This window comes from Sander vitreus, chromosome 21, assembly GCF_031162955.1.
Source record: "Sander vitreus isolate 19-12246 chromosome 21, sanVit1, whole genome shotgun sequence".
NCBI classification, from domain to species: Eukaryota; Metazoa; Chordata; class Actinopteri; order Perciformes; family Percidae; genus Sander; species Sander vitreus.
Window position 1 is genome coordinate 11,629,058 of NC_135875.1, and position 24,025 is coordinate 11,653,082.

A 24,025-nucleotide genomic window follows, 5' to 3' on the forward strand; every position below is an offset into this window, starting at 1 on the left:
ATTACGTGGTATCAGATCGGTGCATAAACTCCAGTACTTCCCGATACCGATACCAGCGTTTTAGGCAGTATCGGAGCATCTCTGTGTGGCACAGTGAACCCTTAGGATTAATTGTATCTGTGGATGGCTACCTTAGTGACTACCTATAGGCCACTAAGCCTAAGTTATGGGAAGTGAGGCTCTCCCGTGTGTAAAAGTAAACTTAAAAGTACCGTAAGTGGCAGCTGCCGCTGACAGTGATGCACATGCTTTTCCATGGGTAGTGAAGCTACAGTAGTCAGTGTTTTATGGTCGCTGCAAAGACAAACTAAATCACCTGATTAATGCAACGTAATCACGACGTATCCCGGCCATTTTTCACCGCAGAAAGCTGCTAACAGCCAGACTAAAGCTAACATAGTTAGCCTAAAGAAACAAGGAGTCTGTCCCAACTAACGTTATGGTTCGGCGCTGCGACGCTGGAAACACTAATCTACAACAGCAGTCTGTTTCTGATAAAACGTAATTTACACTGATTTAAGTGCTCTTGGATACACAGTTTGTTGCAAGAGTGTGACATGCAGGCTCTGCATGCACAGCAAACCAACAATCATGATCAATTTTAATAAATTTATCAAACAACCAAAGCAGGCCCCGCTAGTCGACCACAACCTGAAATTTAGAGGAAGCAACATGCATGCATTATTATCATTCACTTTAGCCTGGATTGATATTATATGAATACATATTACTATATACTATATATCATATATGAATAGTATTTCTTCCTAATTTCCCTCTCCAAAATCACTTCAGAAGAGTAATCACAGCGCTTACTTGCTTTGGTTTTTGTAAAGCATTAAAGTTCAACAAAGACTGGTTTTTATTTTCTTTGTAGATGCACTCTCCTACAAAATCATCCCAGTAGTTGAGAATGATTTAGTATTTCTAAATAGGGCTATTTATGTCCTCTTGTAAAAATTAGTCTTTTTTTCATATCGCAATATATATCGCAGGGGAAAAAAATATCGCAATGTAAGTTTTTTTTTTCCAATATCGTGCAGGCCTAATCCACGGCGCGCCGGTGGTCTGACTATGTCCTCCAGAGGACAGGTCATGCCTTCGTGACGAAAACAAAGTTTGTTTCCCCTTCAAAAATAGGTAATTGAGCACTGTAGTGATTATGACTATATCCGTGACTATGGAACTACATGGAAACGGTCCAAATGATGCCTGTGGCTTGCACAGTAATAGCGTTACTGCAGGCTAGCTGTAGTCTCGTGCTGAAGTCCCGTTGGAATTCAGTTGTTGCAGGAAATGGTAAACAAACAAACACAAACCATTTCTTTTCCACAGTAGATCAACACACGTTATTCTTACTCCAAGCTTCTTCCCTTGTCTGAGTTGAAAACGCATCTTGTTGTCACATAAGGGCCCTGTTCATGTTGCACAGACATTTTAATTGCATTTGTGTCTGTTAAGAGGCACAAAGGGACTCTTTATAAGATGCCCTGACAACTGGCATTTTAGCTAACTGGGAGCTCTGGACGTAGCTTCAGCAACTCCAGTTTTTTTTTCTCCTATCGACAGTACTCAGAGATGTATAGCGATCAAGATTCAGGTAAAAATCGGCCAGAATTCTCCTTTTAAGCTAGCTTTTATTCTTCAATATTCCTTTAAACTTTAGAAGAGTCCTCTTTGTTTCTTTACTGTACTCTTTGTAAAAGCTCTGGGAGGTATATAAAGTTATTCATCAGTCATGTGTTGGCTAGTTTGTGCCTAAATAAATTGTTCCTTCCTTGCTGGAACTGGAGCAAAGACTGGCCTTCAACAGAGAGAAGATTAACAAAGTCAGACAAGGTAAAAATCTAATAGAAAGGAACATCCATTACTGAATGGGCCACCAGTCGAGCCAAGAAAAGGCCATTAAGGAAAGCATGGGCTCAGCTCCCTGGAGAAAACATTTATGAGAGGAACTTGCTAATGGGTCAACAGAGAGGACTATTTCATCACTCAAACTAATTGACATCTGTGAATCACTAGCTTAAGGAAGAAAAAGAGGAACCTGCTCAATGCTATCGATCGGATTTTCTGCGAAGGAGTGAGATGGGCGATGTGATGGCTTTCAAAGGTACAATGGGCGTGACAAGGATGCTACCTTCTCAAACATTGTTCCTCTTTTGTAGAAGAGTAATAGTGTCAGACGTTTCACTACTATAAGCATAGTCTCGCATTGCCAGACAAATCTCCACAGCGCTATGCAGTAAGGTCTGGCTACTCCACACATGCATTCTGGGAAGGAACTTGTTTTGGTGGAACATTTGCACCCTGCAAAAGAAAATGCCACATACAATATTAAATGAAGTTAACTGTTCACACAATACAGTAGCATGAGCTATTTAAATTAGCTGGATACATGGTTAAACGTAATTTACGCTTACCAGTGTATTGCCGTGTGTAACGTTACTTTGTCCATAGTCTCGCTTTGCCAGACCCTCCTCCAAAGCGCGCTGGAGGAGAGTCTGGCTACTCCAAATAGTATTCGGGGATATAAGGAAAACATGCTCTGGTTTATTGGCATTTCTTTAAGCCAATCATAATAGTCTCGGGCGGTGCTAAGCACCGGAGAAAAGCAACGGTGCCACTGCAAAATAGGCTCGGAAGGAACTTGTTTTTGTGGAACATATGTTAAAAAGTTGTTTTAGTCATGCAACACAAAACTCAGATTGGACAGATAGTCCAGCTAGCTGTCTGGATTTACCTTGCAGAGATCTGAGAAAAGGTTAACCTTTAGTCCTCCTTAGTTAACCTTAGTCCTCCTAAATCGACCGGAGTTTAAAATGCCAGCACAAAGGAAGCCCAAGGCAACGTATATCCAGCCTAAATGAGTGAAATCCAGCGGTGGAACGTCAAGGATAAAGACCACTTTGTCCATAGCAATCCCCCCTCCCAATCGGTCCCTAATGTCCCAGTTGGTAAATGCCGCAAACATATTCCTTGTAAATCTTTACAATCATTCCCTGAAAGAACCAAGCATGCCTGCGTTGCCCTCATTCTACAGGCAATTCTCTTGATGTTTGAGTCCACAGTGGTTAGAATTTCCATATATTGGATCCCATTGCTTCTAAGACCCCTGTAATTGTTTGTCATTCTTATATCCCCGTTATTGTAGCCAAAAGCACTGGATGGCAAGCATGCTGGAAATGGATGCCAGCAGAGTCAAAGATAAACACAGTGTTTGCTGTGCATCACTGACTGCATCAAATGTGAAGGTGCAGGCCGCTCAATAAAACTAATCAAACGTGAATTTTAAGGGGGTATTGACTAATGTGGATTCGCAAGGGATGGCAAATTTGGGATCTCAGGAAAGGGGAAATCAGAAGCCAGCCTGGCAGGGCAAGGCCAGTCAGAGGGTAGAGCTTACAGACTGTTAACATTCTCAAACACTGCACAAACGCTCAAGCTGGACACTTTTTTGTCATTTGAAAGGTAACTTCTATTGTTCCTACTTTAAAATGTCACCCATTGCTGTATATAATGTCACAATTCAAAGAAAGGGTTGTTTCTTTAAGTTGTAGTCAATCATCACTTTAGTCCTTATACCCCTTTGACCAAGTATTTTTCTATAACATTAAATGGTTCTAACAAGACAATCAAAGCGTAAGAGTAGATATAAATAGAGTGTATGTGTGGTTTAATCGTTTATTTAAATGACAGTGGCCTAGAAAGATAAGCAAACCCATCTTTTGATTCAGATGTTGCATATTTATGATTGCTGCATCAGAGTACATTACATAATCTTTCTCCACCTGAGCCAAGCTCACTTCAAAGCAATGAGAGCACAGACAAAAACACATTGTATATCTTGCATGTGAAATATCAAAAACTGTTCTAACTTTGGAAGAAGTGTTTATGTAGAATCCAATCTTTCACAGTGAGTAGCTGATTGATAAAATATGTTTTTAGGGCCTTTTAACACTTTTTACGTGCCTAGTGAGGTTTGCTCTAACTTCCCACAGGTGGGTGCTGTTTTTAATTATTATATCCACATTCCTCTGGAACAGAAACCCATTTCTCTTGGAACTAGTTATAATTTGACATATTCTTCAAGGTCACCTTTTTTGTTTTCTTGTTTTTCTTTGTCTTTCAGTTACAGCGGTTGAAGCGCACCCTGTCCTTCAAGTCAGTAATGCGCAGCAAGAGTGTGGACAACTTTTTCCAGCGCGGTAACGGCGAATCCCGCGCTCCCTCAGCCCTCATCACCACACCTTCACCCCCGCTATCTCCTCCGCCCATCCCCGAGTCCCCCCTGGCCTATGATCGCTCTCCGTCCCATTCCCCTTCTACAAGTCCCAACCCCTCATTGTCATCACGCTCACCTTCTATTAGTCCATCACTGTCCTTTAGACAAACCACTAAAACCCAGCCAAAGTCTCTGGCCCAGCCGGTGGAGCCAGTCATGACCCACTGTTTCCAGGAGCATGTCTTCCGTAGGCCTACCAGCTGCCAGCGATGCAAACACATGATCCAAGGTAGGTCAGTTGTGCCGTTTACTTCAATAACATTTTTGTTTTCCGATCGTTGAACGTCTCCCAAAATGCAGAGGTAAGCTTGTCAGTGGATACTGCTGAATGCTATAAGCTTTAGACAAGCATATTCATTTTTAACCAGAGTTTAGTCAATCTGCAGCGATATCAGTTAGAAATAGGCTTTAAAATAAGCTGCAGATAATTTGTGGTTTATTTGCACAAGTTTTTCCACTGGGAATTCCCAATTTCCACGTGTCCATGTGTTTGTGGTTCTCAAAGGATTAACAATCGTTAGTCAGGATAATAATGGCCCTATTTCTTTAGCAGAAAATTGTCCCAATGAAACTTATTGACAGCATGCTCTGTGGTCCAATCTTGTTTACATGGTTCCACTGGGAGTTGTATCTCTTTGTCTTACAATTGGTATACTAAAATTTTTCATGTAAACCAAGTTAGTTGGCCAGGTCAGCTGTCTTACTGGAATACTCAGCTACTGTTAAAATTGGGATGACCAGTAACTTCCTCCAAACAGTGATAAAACAGAAATCACATTTATTATATGCAAGTAAGCCTTGGCCGGTCAAGAGTTTATTGATCAGTTTCATAATCAGAAAATTAATAAGTCAACTAAACTCGCAGCTTAGAAATATTTTCAAGAACCAAGTTAGGATGTGGTATAGCGTACACATTAGCTGGGTTCAGACCTCTGGCTGCCTGTGAATCAGGATTGTGTATGGGGGGGATACATTTGTGAACTCTTAATTCTTAATTACTGGCAAAACTGTAAGGCCTGTTGACCAGTCTTAAGGGCACATTGATCAGTCATGATCCATGACTAGGACTTACTGTGATTTCATTGTTTCATATGCTTTAGATATATACTTATTATTGAAATTATTCAACAAATACATTTAAAAAAAATTCCGATTGCTAACATGCATTGGTCAAACATTGTCAAAACATTTCACACAGTCGGCAAAACAGAAGTCTGTGGACCAAATTGTGAATAATTTTTCATTGCTTTCACACAAAATGCATTCAATGACCACATTCACCAAAATTCATGAACTCTTTTCTCATTCATACTCCACTCATGTAACTGCTGCACATTGTTCAAATGCTAACACGCTGTTTTTTTTGGTTCAAAATGCATTCAAAACAGAATAATGGCAAATTTTGTTTATTTCTGTAGTAAGCATATTTTCTTTTTTGTTTTAAAAGTTTTTATTTTTCACAAGTGAATTACTATATACACAGACATAGAAAACAAATGATATTGAACCAAATGTCTGTCTAGTTGCATAACCTTTAGTACAGTCAAAGTGAAAAAGTGTTATTCTTATTCATTATTGAAATACTGATTTATGTGAATAATTCAAACTTCAAAGTAGGGCTGCTTGATTATGGAATAAATCATAATCGCAATTATTTTGGTCAAAATTGAAATTGTGATTAACATGATTACTCATTGACTTTTGGAAAGATGTTTCACTTATTGAACTTAAAAAAACATTTAAACAGTTAAACAAGTCAAAAGTGAAAACACCTTAAACTGTGAAATTTCCCTTAATACTTTCCTTTAAAATGTTTAAATAGTATTAAACCATAAACACAAAATAAGATGAACTCTTGTATTGCACTTTCACAATCTTTTGAAAACAAGTAATGAATAAAATTCAAATAAAAGAAAAACAAAATCATCGTTTTTACATTGTGATTACATTCTTTTTAGAATCGTTAGGAGACGAAATCGAAATTGCGATTCGAATAATTGCACAGCCCTACATCAAAAATAAAAGTTAATCATTTAGGTAATGCTCCCTGTTGTAAGTGTTTTTTTAAGTCTGTGTGTTAATGAGTGATGTTCGCTTTCTGAGTGAAAGGTGTTACCAGTGTTTTGGTCCAACAAGCTTATTTTGAGACACACATGAAGGTGGTTTGAGTGAGTTTTGGAGGTGAGGTTAACTGTTTGACAAAGATGCATGTTGGTAATGCAGACTGTATGAAGAGTTTTGAAAAAATGGTTTCAGTATTGCCCGATGCTTGTTAGCAATCAAAAAAAACTAACCTACTGTACTTTACCTTACATACATACAGACATACAGGCCAGTCCACTGGAAACATTTTGCAGGCAGAACATGAAGCGTGTGAGTGTCAGATTCTTTTATACTTTGTGGGTTCTACATGTGAGGCACAAATTTGGTTCACCTAGTATTTTGCTAAAACCAACTCAAATTCAGTTACAAAGCATCTCTGGAGTCTCTTTTAATTGTTTGCAACACAAATTGTACAATAGATCAAACCACTCTCTCTTGAGAGAGAGAGAGAGAAAACGCTGTGTGGCAACAAGCAGTCTACATTCTTTTTTTTCCACCTCCATTTCCATTACTATCGCCGCACCTGATATTTCTGTTTGCAGTGTCCTTAACCAGTTGCTGATAACACAAATATTGACAGCAGTCTTCAGTCTGAGTTAAAGTGAATTGTCTGGTGTCTATGTATGCAGGGAACTCCAAGCAGGGGCTGCGTTGTAAAGCCTGTAAGATGGCCGCCCACCTCTGGTGCTCGTCTGAGCTCTCCCAGAAGCCCTGTAATGGCAAGGTAAGAACACTTCAGACTGACTTATCATCAAGTCTTACTACCCTGCAATATGCACCTTTTTATGAAGCTAACTGTTACACTTGACTGCCCACATAAAATATATTATATAGTAACTCAAAGTTTCTGTGTCTGGCTCTTGTCTGGCAGCGATATGACACCCAGAGATATGTGGTCATCTAGTGTTAAAAGGGTGTGAAATTCTGAAATGCTCTTTTTAAATCTTCTAAAAAGTAGCTGGATTTGCTACATAGTGAGACAGCAGGGAAATATGTGTAATCAATATATTACTATTATGTTATTATTAGTCTAAATAGTATTAACATTACAGTTATCATATTGAGTCACATTTTTTCTGTACTTTTTTTTTTTTCCTCATAATTGTGAATGTTTGATAATCATGTTTTATTATTGTAGTTTCACTGCAATTTCTTGTTCTCATGACACCTGTCCCTGACTTGTGAAAGGGAACAATGCCACCCTTGAAGTGAAAACTCTCATTAGCATAAAATGCTTAATTAGTAGGGTGGCTTTGTATTAATTAATTATATGAACTTCAATGTACCCTTGCTGCTTTGCTCATTTGCTGCAGTTATCCCCCGGTAGCCTGGCTTACCATGGGCAAAACATTTTTTGACATAGCTAATTACATTTTTTTTATATCTTGTGTATTTGTAAAATGTACAGGAAATGCATGAGTTCTTTGTAGACCAGGGACTAACCCAGAATGCATTGTGTCAGCAGAATTAAACCGCATCTGGATGCTGTAATTGTCTCCGTCAGTCAGTTGGCATAGCCTTTAGTCCTGGAAATATGCTTAACCTCAAAGCCCCTGTCTTGTTAAAAGAGGATGAAGCCCTTTTTCAAACCAGCAGAGACAAAAATGTAGAGGATAAAAATGGAATCTGGATTGACCAGAGCTTTGCAAAGTAGACTAAGGCACTGGGAAATGTGTGAAAGGGTAGCCGTGGGATCAAAATATCTCCCAACTATAAATGCCATAAGAGGGACAAAAGCTGAGGAGGGTGGCAGTGATAAAGTTTCAGTGGCCAGGTCCCTAATTCTTTTCACTCAGCCTTTTTGTCCTTCCTCCTGCATCTGCTGCTCACATAACGCCCTCCTCTCTTCCTCTCTCTTGTCTGGGTGCTACATTTCCTTCCTCCCCTCTCAACTCTGTTGAAAAATCAATATCTCCCTGTACCAGCTGGTCTGGCTAATTCAGTGTGAAATTCAGTGTGTTTGAGGCGCACACAATCCCTCGAGGATATGACATGGCAGGCTCTCGCCAAGCCTTCGGCAGTGTCCTTTTCGATCACTGAACGCTTATCAAAGCAAGGATTAGGTATTTCACTGAAACTGGATGGAGTTCGATGCACCTTATACATCTACATAACTTAATGTCTGGAGTTTACTGACTCTCAACCAAAGTGCGTCATCCAAAGCTTTTGTGGGCAAAGAGGTTGCTTGTGAAATGCTTTACTTCTATTGTATTTGAAGTGCTGCAATTGCTCAGATTAGTCTTCGTTGTACATATTTTAATTAAATGAAAATGCAGGAAAGACTGGAATGTTTTGCGCAACAGTGTCCTGTTGAAGAAATGTTAGTTCGACATCACGATAGAATAAATGTAAGTCCGTGGGGAACAACTTAAATTTTGGAGTAGACTCTTGGGATGACTTGAGGCCAGACATAGCGGCGATGTAGCTGCAGGGAGAAGAGAGCAGAGTCCATTAAAGAGCAGGAGGAGCAGTTCATCTTAGTGTGACTAATCATGAATACAGTATAACGGTGCAAGTACTGTATGGAGTCATTCACAGTGGGGAAAGGAAACTGAGTACACCTAGTCAAGTACTGTACATGAGTACACTTTTAAGGTATTTGTAGTTTTTCTATTTTATTACTTTATATTTCTACTTCACTACATTTCAGATGGAAATATTGCTCTTCTTACGATACTACGTTTATGTGAGCTACAGTTAATAGATATTTTGTTGATTAATATTTACTGCACAAACTACAGAGTTTTTATAACATAACCTGTTTGATATCACCTGGTGTGGTTTCTTTCATTCTGAAGCAGCTGTCCCTTCTGTCAAGGTTCTCAAACGTATTTCTAGAAAATTCACGGAACAGGTTGATTTCTTTAGGAAACAGGTTGAAATAATCGAAGTAGACTGACAGATTATTGTCATTATATTTAGAAAATAACACTCCATAACGAATTCAGATTTTTTTTGCAGTGCAAAAAGTCAATGATCATGATATAAAACAGTTAAAATGAGCTTCACTTTAATCAGCTACACCATTAAATGGCTGCTTACAGGTGAATCCACAAGTAATAATAAGCCAATAAAATAATTATAGAATATTAACACCATTCTGCATAACGTGAACTTTTACTTTTGATACGTGCTTACTTTTACTCAAATAAAATGTGTAAGTATTTGCACAGTGTAGTGTTGTTACTTTTACTTAAGTAGAGAATCTGAGTTCTTCCACCACTGGTCATTCATCATAACAAATAATAAAAACACAACATTAATTCGGCACAAACTAGAGTTTATGTAAAGTAGTGTAATTTAAAATTAAAAAAGGAATATCGATGACTGCTGTTCTTTTTGGCTCGCGCTCAACCCATTTGCTGAGTGCACCCATATCTGACTGATTGCTTTAAAATATCTCCAAAATCAAGCGGCTAAAATGACTTTGGGATCCTGACAACATTTAGCTAGTCAATGTTAATTAAACTTAAAGATGGATTACCCTTTGATTAAAGACATAGGCCTGCTGAGCACTGCACAAAAAAATTGCTTCTGCAGGAAAGCTTGAAATGCACACCCATCCTTACCCACATTTTTGTGAATCTCCTTCAGAGTCCAATTTTGCTTTCTGTGAATCTCAAGTGACCATAGAGTGAAATTTCCCCTGGTCTGCTCTGCTCTTAAACTTCAACAAGTCCAAGATACTTCACAGTCACCATTGCTGATATGTTTATATGTAATCGTAGGTGTTTGACTATTGGGTGTGAAAGGAATGTTTCAAGGTTTCTATTGCTGAGGAAATAATTAATCTACCTCCAGTTCTGAGCACAGTTTGTTTCAAATTGCAACACTGTCAGGGGAGATTAGGCCAATTGCCACTCATTAATTAGCACCATTTTAGAAGCATTTTCCAAGTATATTTACAGAGAGGTCTTTTATTTTGTTTGTGTCCTGTGTTTCCTGTGAAGCACTCTGTGACAAACAGATTAAAACGAGGATAATGAAGATAATGTTTAGCATTTCTCTGTCTGTACACTAGAGCATTAGTGCGATCGGTTGACAGACAATCGGCCATCATTTGATAATTATTGCTGCCTTTCTCTAGTTAATATTTGTAAATTGAATATTTTGGGGGTTTGGAAAACAAGCAGTTTAATGACATCTTGGACTTGAAGGCATTTTTCACTATTTTTCAGACAATTCATAGACCAAACTCTTAATAAATAAATCAAGAAAATAATCGGCTGATTAATTAATAATTAAAAAATCATCTTTTGCAGCACTTGTGTGATTATGAATGCTCAATATTATAATTACTTTACATAACATATGTTGATCATTTTAAATTTCTAAAGGGTTCTGAAATAGTATTAGTCTATATTATAATTACATCATTAGTTAAAATACTTATACAACTTTTATGAAATCACTCAATGTTTTCATATAGAGTTTATGCAGTTAGAAGTGTAGAGGTGAAGTTTGTGTTCTGTAAGAAAGGAGATAAAGAAGAAATTCTGGGCAAATTCTTGTCTGTCAGTCCTGAACAGCCATAACATCACACTCCCTCTGAACCTTAAAGCAATGTTTCACTTTTGAATGCCTTCTGTACGTTTCAGAAGGTCTAAACTCACCAGATCTGTCAAATCACCATGGCAGTGGTTTTAATTAATTTCCTTTTGTGTATAAATATATTTCTTTACTTTGACTTTAAGACACAAACATACAACATGTTCAAAACCTCACATGCTTCCTTCCCTTAAATCATTGACATTCAATGGGTAAACAGTGTATGCATTTGTTTATTTTAATTAAAACTAATAAAGTATTTCCTGGATAAAAAGTGTTTAACATGGAGCAAATTAATACATGGACTTGTAAATACTGTTTTTGTTTTGATACAATGAAGGTAGTTCAGCCTCTGAACAGGGCGCAGAAAAAGAACTCATCGATTAAAGATATTATTCTGATGACATGTTATCATCAGCATGCATCACTCACTATAAAACTGATAAAAAGAGAGAGAGATTAGATGAAGCCGAGATACTATCTTTATAAACTTTCTATTTGGAGAACACAAAGCAGATTCATTACAGCCTCTGTCAAAAACAGGACTTTGTAATTGTATCTCTTAGACTGATGAGTCATCATGTACTGTAGCTAAACATATCTAAATAGATAAACATAACTGGATATCAAGTTGTACAGTACCAGATCTACAATTTGACCAAGACAGAGGCCTTTGTGATGCTTCAGTCTGCAATGAATTAGCTTGAAGGCAGAGAGGAAAAAAGTTTAGTCATACTCGTTTGTGTGTGTGTGTGTGTGTGTGTGTGTGTGTGTGTGGCCTCATTCACCAACCGTTGTTACGAAGAATTTTGTTCTTAAACCCCACTTACGCACTTTTTACGAAGATTCTGACATTCACTAATGTTTTCTTATCTTGGATTTGTTCTTAGCTAAGAACAAAATCTACGAACACTCAAGAGCACTCTTACGCACATTTGAGTGATGACAGTTTGCTCCAAATAATTGGTTACTGCATTTTATTTAATTCTACAGTCGTTTACACTGATAGTATTGTACTGTAATGTATTTCTGATCATTTGTTGAAAAAAAGTCATAGTATGCAAAGAAACACTAACGCTGCAATTTACATCAGCAATTAAACTGATTAAATCCTGCATTATTTGGTGATTGATCGTACTATTTATAAGGCCAAAATGCATTGGTGGAATGTAATGAAGTACAAATACTTTGTTACTGTACTTAAGTGCATTTTTCACGTATCTGTACTTTACTTAAGTAGAATCAATAGTGCATACTTTTGACTTTTTATTATTCCCGTTTTTAAATCATAGTTGCCATCTATTTCTCTCCACAGCGTCGTTTACTTCTCTGCCAGGCAGCGTAAGACGTGTTCATATCTTATTTATTTGGCTGGACCTCTTCACATCTCCTCCCCGTGTTCGCTTCTTCACACACTTTATTTGCTTACACTCCCATGGTTAAAGGAAATAAAACCGTCTTAAAATACATCCATAAATAAAACCAACCGCATTCCGATTCTAACAACATATTTCCGTTTTATGCTGGTTAGGATAGGATAACTTTTTTTTTTTTTTAAAGCCAGGCCTTGTTTGTGGTAGTTTGACATATTACCATTTAAAATGGTAATATGCAAATAAGATTAAGAGAATAACTCGTTATGCCGTTAATGCAAGTACTTTTACTTTTAATACTTAAAGTACATTTAAAATCAGGTACTTTTTACTTTTACTTAGCTAGGGTTGTCATTGTGGTACTTCTACTTTTACTAAAGTAAATATGTCTCTGGTTAGTACTTTTACTTAAGTACTGAGATTCAGTACTTCCTCCACCACTGCAATATACAAGTCATCTGTGACTCCGACAACCATCTCTTGAAGGCGGTCTCCCGCTTTCCAGGAGGTGCACAGGAAGTGTCATGTCCTTATATGGGAATTTGCAGGGCGTTTTCTTATGCTAATTAGGAACAACCGGCACGCGCTTTCAATTACGAAGACGTGGGATTCATCAATCCTAAGAACACAGGTGCGAACAATTCTGTTGTTTAAGAACACGTCATGAATCCGACGTAGACTTTTCTTAGGGACTTTCTTAAGAACATATTTAAGAGAAAACTTAGGAAGATATTGGTGAATGAGGCCCATTGTCCCTAAATAATTTACAATGTTTTGAAGATATGTACACAAAGAGTTCTTGTACTAGCTCTCCCCTGCTTAAATCTGTTGCGCAGATTTTAGTGTATGTATGTTTACATTTTTGTATTTATTTAAAATTTAATTTATTTTATGTTTTAGGTTTGTGATGGGTTTTTTTTTTAAACAGTTTATCAAAAAGAAGTAGGAGCATTTTCTCAACCCATATAAGAACAATTAAATCTTTCAAATTAAAAACCACAAAATTGGGAGAAACATGTCTTTTAATGGATAGGAAGGGTATGAAAAAAATCATCTGAAAAGCTGACGGCTAAATGTACAATATTTCCTTCTGAGATGTAATGGAGTTAAAGTATAAAGTTGTACAAAATACTCAAGTAAAGTACAAGTGCCTTGACTTTGTACTTAAGGACAGTACTTGAGTAAGTGTACTTGGTTACATTCCACCACTGTGTGTTTGTATCTTTTATATTGCAGATGTATGTATTCATTCAGACAAAATAAAAACAAAATAACAACATAACAAATAACTTAATCCAGGTGCCGTTTCTGTAATGCTAAATATCGGCATCAAAGTCATTTGTAGGAGATTTCCGTTGATCCGTTCACGTTTTCAGACACTCAGCTTTCATCTCACATACCTCTCCCAGATAAAACCACACAGGTATTGTCTTACAGCAAAATATTGCATTTGTCTTTTTTACGCCTCCAGTAACGTTTCTCCTTCCCCTGTCCTCCCTCTCTTGTCTCCCCATCTCTCTGATGGCATGTCAGACAGGAGCTTTCAAGAGAAACTTCAGCTCTCCTCTGTTAACCACTGATACGCTGGGCGTGGTCAGAGAGGCTCCTGCTGCCCAAGGTGAGTGATGGAAACGCTGGCTGATTTCTCATAACACCAAACAAATACAATCTCAGGATGACTAACCATGGGCCTGTTTCACAAAACCAAGATAAGGGATTAAGCCGGGATTTCCCAGTTATCCTGGATGAATTTAGTCTTGACTCGGTTTCACGAAAGCGGAGGCACATAAATCACCATGGAGATTTATTCGGTGCAGCTAGCCTGCTCCCGACCAGGCTAACAGCCAGGCTAACAACTAGCCTGCTCCCGACTAGGCTAACAGCCGGGATGTATTTAGTCCTGGAGCCTTTTCTGATCACCCAGCAGTGGTTTTACCCTATTGTTATCAGCCTGGATTAAAATACAACAGGTACATATTGCCGTTTCATTTAAGTACTGTTATTATTTAAAGTTGTGACCATTATTTTTTTTTATAATTATTCATGTGACAGTCATTGTTACTGTTATATTGCTGTATGAAGACTGCTGTTCATATTGTTAGAAGTTTGATGAATATATTATGACAGTTGAAGAAAAGGCTGATAAAATTTCAAATGTGTTTTTAAATGAAGTCTGTTACTAAGGGCATTACATACAATGCTGTACATTTCTATAGTTGACCAATGCACCTTGAATTATTTTAGTTGATACATTTTTTTTTAATTCTTTAACAATAAGGATAATTTGGGAGGATTGTACAATTTTAAGAACATATCCTAATTGTACAATCCTCCCAAATTATAGTCTTAGTTTACTGGACCAGTAACTGTCTAGTGATGTAGGCTACTGTACATTCATGTAACAGGGAGAGGACACCTCAATGGTTTTTGACCTTGTATTTTTCTGGGGGGAAATAACTGATGAATATACTCTGTTCCATTCATGTTTACAGTGTGCATGGGATTTATCACTTAATTATCTTTATAGTTTCTAGATTTTAGAGTCCAATTTCTTCAGTCTTTATTTTCTATGTCCATATATACAAGGGAGCAAGGCATAGAATATGTAGAGAAGGAAACTCGTCCTCTATAAAAAATAAAAAACGCGAGAAAAAGCGTGGCAGATAATAGGCTAGCGGACAGACTGAATGATAGTCTAAAAATATACATTTATGAACTACTGCTCTTAACTGAAACCATTCAATGAGCCACTTGTCATTTGCAAAAACGAACAGTTGTACACTTTGCATTAAAAGCGAGCAGTGGAAGTTAATATGACTTAGGAAATTTATATTTTAGCCCATGAGAGAGAGGTAGGAACACAGTGAGAGATATATTTACGCATCATATTCTAGCCTAGAAAATTGATCTTCATGGTAAATTTCCTGAGTAACATTATCTTCTGCTTACTTTTAAGGCAAAGAGTACAACTGTTAATTAGTGCAAATGATTAGTAGCCTAATCCTTGAATGGAATGATTATGACGGTTTCAATTCAGAGCAGTAGTCAGTTAATGTATATATTTAGGCTACTTATGCGGTCGGTCCGTGATCGTCTGCTACGCTTTCTCTCGCTGTTTCATTACAGCGGCCGTGTTTCTTTTCTTTTTATACAAATAATGTGTTTCACGTCATCGTACTTCCACAAGAAGCTGCTGCTCACTCTGTATAAAGTATGTACAATGCGTATTCTCCATTTTGGCATCAGTAAATCTGTGATCGACTCACAGAAAGCCGTGGACGCGCATCTATCTGAATTACTTCAGCCTGGCTCGACCTAGTCGCTCTTCCTCAGCCTGGCTTGGCCTTCGTGAAACGCACCAAGCCAGGATGGACAGATTAGACTAGGTCAAGCCTCGCTTTATCAGTTATCCTGGATTTATATATTCTGCTTTTGTGAAACAAGCCGCATGTCTGTGGCCTTCGATCCTTGATGCCTGACAGTCCTGTGTGTGTGTGTGTGTGTGTGTGTGTGTGTGTGTGTGTGTCTGTCTGTCTGTCTGTCTGTCTGTCATAAAACTGCACCTGTGTTGCTCTGTGTGTAGAGGCAGATAATGGCATTGTTGACCCTGTGTATGAGGCACTGCGCTATGGGACGTCGCTGGCTCAGATGAGTCGCTCCAGCTTCAGCAGTATCTCAGAGTCGCCCTGTCATGAGGTATAAAAACACACATAAAACCCCATGTATTCATATAAATTCATGTTGACATTAATCGTACCAAGAATTTTGCTGACTTTGCCGGCTGCAAATGTTTCTTTATTAAAGGCAGAAGAACTGCAAGACAAACTAGAAAACCAACCAATAGCCGAAGAGGAGCACATCCCAGGAAGTAAGTCAAATCATTTTCCTTTGAATTTCTAACTAATAAGTTGGCAGCTTCTAAGAAACACTGACAATCCTTAAAGGAATAGTTCGACATTTTGGTAAATACAATTGTTTGCTTCCTTCCGAGAGGTCAATGAGAAGATTAAGCTCTCATGTCTACTTAAGATATAAAGTTACTTGCAGCAGGCAGTTAGCTTAGCTCAACACAAAAACTGGAAACAGGAGGATACAGCTAGCCTGGTGCTGTCCAAAAGTTACATAATTCACCTAAAGCTCACTATTATTAACACATTATAGCCCATCTTTAGAGGGAGATTTTGTTACCTTTGCACAGAGCCAAGCTAGCTGTTTTCCACTGTTTCTAGGCTGTGAAAAGCTAGGCTAGCTAAAAGATCCCTAAAATCCTTTTGAACTAAATAATTTACATTACCAAAAACAATGCAATGGTCCTGTAAATGGATGGTTCATCTTTAGTTGACTATTCAAATTATGCTGAATGTTTCCTTTGAAAAGTTTTATTTGAATTTTTTTTTATTTTAGTGCTGAAAAGAAACTGAGTACCTGTAAATTTACACAAAACCTTTTGGGAAGGATACATTTTATTTCTAAGATATATGATGTACAAATGACATGTCTGTGGCTAAATGTCAGAATATTAATGAACTACATTGACATGAGATACAGTATGCTATAGAGGTTGTGTGTGTGTGTGTGTTCCCTCCACAGTACTGTAACCTCTCTGTCTTTAGTCCCAGGAGAAGGGATTATCTGTGTTTGTACTGCGGCCACTTTACAGTTAATAACTTTGACTTCTGCCTTCCTTCTGTTTGCCGCAAAGTGACAAGACCTCTCTGTGTATCCTTCTCTTTTTTTCTTTCTCCTGCGCCCACACTCTTTCCCTCTTTCTCTGTTTTTACACCTGACCTTTCTTTCTATCATACATATTGTCTTTCCTTCTCCTTTTCTTTTCCATCTCTCTCCAGTGCTTACCCCTCCTGAAAGCGAGAAGGCTGATTCAGAAGACAGGGTCAGCCTGAAGGTGTGTAGTCAGCACTCGTCTCTTCTTGCAGCCTGTTTTTTCTTAGTGAAAATGCACTCTGTCAACCCCCTTCAAACTCTTCATCCTTTTCACTCAGTTTCCACATGCATACAAATGATAATCTCTCTCTCTCTCTCTCTCTCTCTCTCTCTCTCTCTCTCTCTCTCTCTCTCTCTCTCTCTCTCTCTTATTTGATACTCCTTTTCATCAGACTCCTAAGAAAGTAGAGGTCCACTCCGTCCACACATATGTGGCGCTCTACAAGTTTCTGCCTCAGGAGAAGAACGACTTGGAACTACAGTCAGTCCAATTTCTTTGCATACTGTACATGAGAGCTATCAGATTAATGAGGAGGAAGCGTGTACCTGGCCAAAACTTAGTGACATTCACACACCATCTGTCTCCTCAGCGGGTTCGAATCCGACCCGTGGCCCTTTGCTGCATGTCATCCTCTCTCTCCCCCGTTTCCTGTCTCTCTTCAGCTGTTCTAAATAAAGGAAAAACACTACCAACTTAACATTTCTTAAAGAAGGAAATAAGAAAAAAGGAGTCTTTGTATGTTAGTAGGTGCAGCAAACTGCTGAGTGTGGTATAACGCCCACCACTAATCTGGAGGATGCGTCTGTGCACGAAGACAGCACATGAGGCGCTCATCACATGGACAGAGCAGTCCAGTTTCCTTCAAAAATAACTTTAATGTCATGCTGACATTTGCAGTACTTTACATAAAATGTGAAAAATAAGTTAGAAAACAATCAGTGCTGAGTGATACCTGGTTAATGTAGCCTGATCTTCTAACTTATATGTGAGACTCCCATTTAAAACATAACTTCATATGAAAACAAATATCAAAATGCTGCTTAAAAGGTCCTTACTGTGACATTGATTGTCACACTTACACTTACACTTTTCATTTTCAACAGCTGTCTATACAGCGTAGACATACACGCGGATAGCTCAAAATGCGTACAGATAACACGCCACTTGGCTTAAGAAAGTGGGTGTGTATGTTTACGCGAAGTCATGTTGCATTCAGATATCTAACTCAGCAAGAAAGTGAATAAGCGTATTTACCAAAATCTGGTGGTTAAAAATGATAATGGTTAAAAAAAAGAAGTAAAATAAATGTATACAAGTCTTCTCATCGAGCACTTTGACTGTGTTTTTCCTCCAGGCCTGGCGACAGAGTTCAAGTCACAGATGACTCAAACGAGGATTGGTGGAAGGTGGGCTGTGAAAAAGATCTTTCTATTTCAATGCACTTGAAGTGAATAAAATGTTATCATTACAAATCTCCAGATTGAATAGATACTACAGTAACACACACTGACTTCAGTTAGATGGCCGTACAATTAGTTGAAGTTCTTCCATTCAAAGCAGAGCTGTTAAGAGACCGTACGACTACAGAACTGCTGGATGTGCTTGAAGGACAGCAGGTGTAGGTGTTAGCAGAGCTAGTTATCATGAAGAGGATAGGAGGAAGAAGACAAGATTGCAATCGGTGTTTAATGAGCCAGCTGAAGATCTCAACCTTCACCTGCCAAAGGACAGACAGGTCTTTACATAATCGAAACACCTGGAAAAACCACCAGAGCTATACACTACAATAAAATGGCAGCCAAGTAACTATATTTCTATTGCTTATATTACTGGTGTAAAGTCATCTAAAGAGTTACCTAGAGGTTGTCTTTGCTGAAACCTGAGAAGAGAGGTCCAATCTGATTACATGACAAAACAAAACCTCTTCTCAAACTGTAATGGGGGTGATTTCAATTAGTACAATATTAACAATCAAAAAACATGTAAACAGATGTAAAATGGTACACACAATTATAAAAATAAACTTTATTCTAGTATTGAGTTATTTCCACCCATGCAAACCCATTCCATTACAGAAAACTGGCACTTAAACCCCTCCAACCATTTTAGTGTAAACACACATAAATGTGGAGGAACCAACATCTGGACATGAGCAATATAGCTAACTGGGCACCCAGGGGATTTGCATGCCTGTGTGTCTCTAAAGAGAATAGGAAGGGATTAGGGCTCCACAAATGCAGATGCTTTTTGGTCTAATACTGGCGTTGCTAATTAAGAAACAAAAGCATTCTTTTTATTTCTATTTTTCACCTAATTATGATGGTTTATTTAAATCCAAATGTGTTACTGTGTTATGAATGTGATGCATATTTAGGCAACAAGCCAAGTAAACAGAAATTAAAACGCAAAGAGTCTAATTGTGCATGCTCAGCCAAGGACTGTCAAGGGCTGTAGTGCAAGCTGCCTGTGTTGGGTTTGTGTTGAGACGTAAGCAGGCCGACAATTGAAATACGGTCGTTCCTTTTTGTCAATAATGTGGAAAATTGTGGCTTATTACGGGAGTAGTCGGCATCATACATTTTTGTACTACAAGCAATTAAGAGCCTTTTTTTCCCTATTGTAGCCAAAACAGAACAGAGAATATCTATTTATGAGTGTGTGTATGTGTGTCCATGTTTGGGTGTGTTTACCAGGGGAAAAGCAGAGACAAGGTGGGATTATTCCCGGCCAACTTTGTGCAGCGGGTCCGCCCTGGTGAGCGTGTGTGGAAGGTCACTGATGGTTTCCACGGCAACCGAGACAAAGGCCAGATGACTGTAAAAGAGGCCCAGGTGAACAGTTTTCCTCTCTCTCTCTCACTCACACACACACACACACACACGATATATTTTTAAATTGCAAATTCATGCAGAAAACTGCTGAGATTACAGGGCAGCATGTTGTGGCTTCCAATGCAGCTCATTTTTTGCCTCAGTCCACAAACTCTCTCACATTACTGAATGTCACTTGCTCCTCCTGCTCCATGCTCCTCTTTCCCCTCCCTCACCCACCCACTCCCCCTCTGCAGATCTGTGTGGGGAAGAACGAGGAGATTGACGGTTTCCTCCGGCTGAGCAGCGGGAAGAAGAGAGGCTTGGTCCCTGTGACGTATCTGCTAGAAATATGACGACAGTGCACCTCTCCTTGACCCTCAGTTTGATAAAAAAGTTCACTATGACGGAGGAATACTCAGGAGTGTTTACCAGACACCTCACTGACCGACAACCACCCACCTCCACCCCTCCAAAAAGTGGCAGTGAATTAGAAGCTTGAGTGGACGACGATCCGCTTTTTACTGCAGAAGCTTTTAAGACTTAAAGGAGATGGTGGGGGGTCTCCTTCAGAGTTCTTTAGAGCTACTTTTCTTGTAGCACAACTTTACTTTGTTGTTTACTCACTCACTAACTTTACTCACCAACAGAAATGTAGCATCACATTGAAGAGGATAGTGTGCAGGAAGTCTGGTTACCTCGCTAGCCATTTCAATTGGTCATCCATCTGTGACTAACTTGCTATGATGCCAAGGTGTATCCAAGCCTTGTGAACTGTCTTCATTTCACTGTGTAGAGAAAGCAAGACGTATGAGGTGTGAAAGATTGTAGCTGTTTATTGTAGTGGCTTGTGCAAACACTTTTTCACCTTTAGCAGATTTGGTTTAGTAGATTCAAGGTATAAAACATGACGATCCAGTTTTGTATGTGCAGCTAACAATGTGCACACGTCTGCTGTTGTAATATGGATTCATGAGGTGCATGTGTGTCACTCCAACTCCATCTAGAAAATGATTCAGGTATTACATTGTGTGTATGTACACATTTAAAAAAAAAAAAAAAAGAAGTATTCTCTGCTACAACTTGGTCAAATGAAAGTCATACCACACACACTGGGATTTTCTGTATTTCAGATTGCTCTCCAGTGATTAGATTACTGTACATTTGTGCTCTTCACAGCTCCAATGTGACAAAGGCTTTGTGTGCACCTCTGGGAGCTTTTTTTCCTCAGTACGCCCTTCAATGACACTACACACACTAACACATATATTTTTTAAGTTTATTTTGTCCCTTGGAACTAAAATCAGCCACTAAAATCCACTTCCTGTCATTATATCGTCAGCGTTTATCTGTATGTATATTCCTGTAATATTAGCTGTCATATCCAGTTGTGTACTACAACCTGACGATGGTGTGCTGTCTCGACTTTCTGATGCTTTTCTTGCATGTAGGAGTAAAGCAAAGAAATACTGTTATTCAGGATGACGGATAAAAAAAAACAAAAAAAAACTTAGTGTTATTTGTCAAAAGAGGAGTGAAGGCTTTTAAAAGGTATGTTCAGAAGGTCATGTTCCAAATGTCAGCTGTCAAAGACGTGCTGAATTTTTTATGAATGGCTAATGTTTCTCCCAGCACACGATTACTGTGAGGGACTGTTATTGTTTATTTAAGGTGATTTAAGGCAAAATCACCACATGCCTTTTGATTTATTGCTCGGTCATTATAAACCATAAGGCAATGACAAATTGCCTTTGTTGTGGCAATAACTGTAAATAAAGATATTACATTATTTGTAAATAGCCTTATAAAGATACTGTGTGTGTGTGTGTATGTATATGTGTGTGTATATATATATATGTATGTGTATATATATATATATATATATATATATATATATATATATATATATATATATATATATAATCTAGCTCTGAATGGCGCTCTGACCAAGAAGTTTGCAGGTATCCAGGAGCCAACTAAGGGCATTAATCTCAGTTATAAATTACCGGAGATCATTATTTATTGTCCCACTTAACAATGTATGCATCTCTTTGCTCAATTAACATCTAGCCCTGTCAGCACAAATCTTTTCAAAAACTATGCACAACAGTTCTAGTCACTCACTTTATTTTGTACTCATCTTATTTCCAGTGTAGCCACACATGTCTGTATACTGTATACCTGTGCTTTTGCAAAAGATTTGAATTTGGACTCCAGCTTTTTTCCAGCAAGTGTCCATCTTGGATCAGTCTGCACCATGCTAATCTTAAACATTACATTCACTGGCTAGAACCAAGATTGGCTCAGGATCAGTATTACCCAGGTGATTTCCCTTTCTCACCTTAATGCACATTACCAGGCTAGTTCTTTGCATGGCTAGCTGCCCTTTGATCCTCCCATTCTCTCAATAAAGTCAGATGAACTGTCAAATTGTGTGCTTTTTTTATTTGAGATAATTCATAGGCTACTTTGTTCCTCAGTTCTGTTCTTTGTGTCGTTCTGTCAAACTGCATTTTCACCACATAAATGCTGGAATTACTCTAAAGCCAATCGTGGAAGTATTTAAATAATTGTCTAATAAATAAAAGAAATACAACACTAAAAAAATGACCACTGTATTAAATGTACATTGCTAAAATTACTCTTGTGTGGGCACATACTGCGACTGGAGGCTCACAGTGAATTAGTAACTGGAGTAGTTTGTTTCCATATTTTTGACCCCAGTCAAAACTGTCCATCCCTCATGTGGTTAAACTATGTTCTGTCCAGTCCTGGCCCGGCCTTGATTGACACTAATCAGATGGTGACCCTGGCATGCACACTTGTTTATGAGTTGATGTGATAAATGACCGGAGGATTGGGCGTCATATTTCACTGTGTTTAATCAGTTTGTAGAAGACATGTATCTAAACAGTGACCTCACTGTGAAGGCCATCTCTCACAGAGGAACTGACAAATGATCAATGCCACAACCAGATTTAATTAATAAAAACCAAAGGTACTGTACACAAGAATAAGAATCCACAGATATGCTAGCGGCTCTGTGAGGCTGTAGGCCTACTTAGTCACAGTGGTGCTTTGAGCTCAATGTTAACATGCTGATGTTTAGCAGGTATAATGTTTAGAATGTTAGCATTTGCTATAATTAGCACAAAACATGAAGCTGAGTCCAATGGGAATGTCGCATGAATTTGGTCATGAACCAGTAGTATTGGACACATTTAACTGATAGTGACACAAGATGCAAAGTGAAGTGGTTGCTAAAATTCATCCAAGGTGGAAACGGATGTCTGGGCAAAGTTCATGTCCATGCATCGAATAGTTGTTGAGATATTCAGTCTGGACCAAAGTGGTGAACAAACTGACAGAGAGAGCAACATTGCTATCCACATGGCTAAAAAGACTATAAAGAACAAATGGTCCTTTTTTCATCCACCCACTTTTGCCTGCTATGTACTGAAATGCACTAATTTAAAGCTGAAAGTCTGCACTTTAACCTCATCCAATGAGTAATTTCACACCTAAATTCATAAGCTATTAAATCCAAACAGAACATTTCTCCCTTCATGGCTACAGAAGTACACTGAGATCTTTCATGTGACTTGACAGTGCAGAGCCTGGGAAGACTTCTTGTTCTTAATGACCATAAATAATAAGATTAACTCCCAATAAAATTAATTGGAAACGGAGAAGCTTCTGGCAGGCCATAGACTAAGCTGGCAAAGAGAGTGTTGTGTGTCCATGTGTGTGTGCTGTGTGTGTCCTTGCTGGGGTGTGAGGAACACTTCTCAAATCATGACCCAGTTATGTTATCAAATTGGATCAAATGTGATTTTCGTCTCCGTAGAGAAAGAGAGACAGACGTGTGCAACTGGCAGTACATCAAGCTACTCTTACATTTCATAAAATTGCTGACTTTGGTGCCCAAGATGGCATGTGGGACTCAACTTACTGTACCACGCTCTCTCTTTCACAACAATGAGCAGAGGAGGTTGAAATCCCCTGAAAACAGGCAGCAATAAGCAGAGAATATAAGGCTGAGTGTCTGTCTTTCCCTTTGCAAATCATTTTCACTCCTCTTTCATGCTACATCCATCAACATCACGACAAGACACTAAAGTGTTTAGTTTGGGGCAACAAATCCTAACCAAGAGTATCAAAGTGGCTGGTCCTGTGCGTATCATGC

At 38.5% G+C, this 24,025-nt stretch overlaps 1 protein-coding gene across 1 annotated transcript in view; it reads left to right on the plus strand.

The window, feature by feature from the left end:
- Positions 1-20,351, plus strand: part of LOC144536547 (SH3 and cysteine-rich domain-containing protein 2-like) — a 36,884-nt gene extending 16,533 nt beyond the window's left edge. Inside the window, exons 2-11 of the mRNA XM_078279748.1 lie at positions 4,130-4,511; positions 7,015-7,109; positions 13,840-13,924; positions 15,890-16,002; positions 16,111-16,174; positions 17,154-17,209; positions 17,421-17,509; positions 18,384-18,435; positions 19,723-19,860; positions 20,097-20,351. Of these exons, the coding sequence (XP_078135874.1) occupies positions 4,130-4,511; positions 7,015-7,109; positions 13,840-13,924; positions 15,890-16,002; positions 16,111-16,174; positions 17,154-17,209; positions 17,421-17,509; positions 18,384-18,435; positions 19,723-19,860; positions 20,097-20,195 (1,173 nt within the window). The 3' untranslated portion in view covers positions 20,196-20,351. The remainder of the gene's footprint in view (positions 1-4,129; positions 4,512-7,014; positions 7,110-13,839; positions 13,925-15,889; positions 16,003-16,110; positions 16,175-17,153; positions 17,210-17,420; positions 17,510-18,383; positions 18,436-19,722; positions 19,861-20,096) is intronic.
- The last annotated feature ends 3,674 nt before the right edge of the window (positions 20,352-24,025 follow it).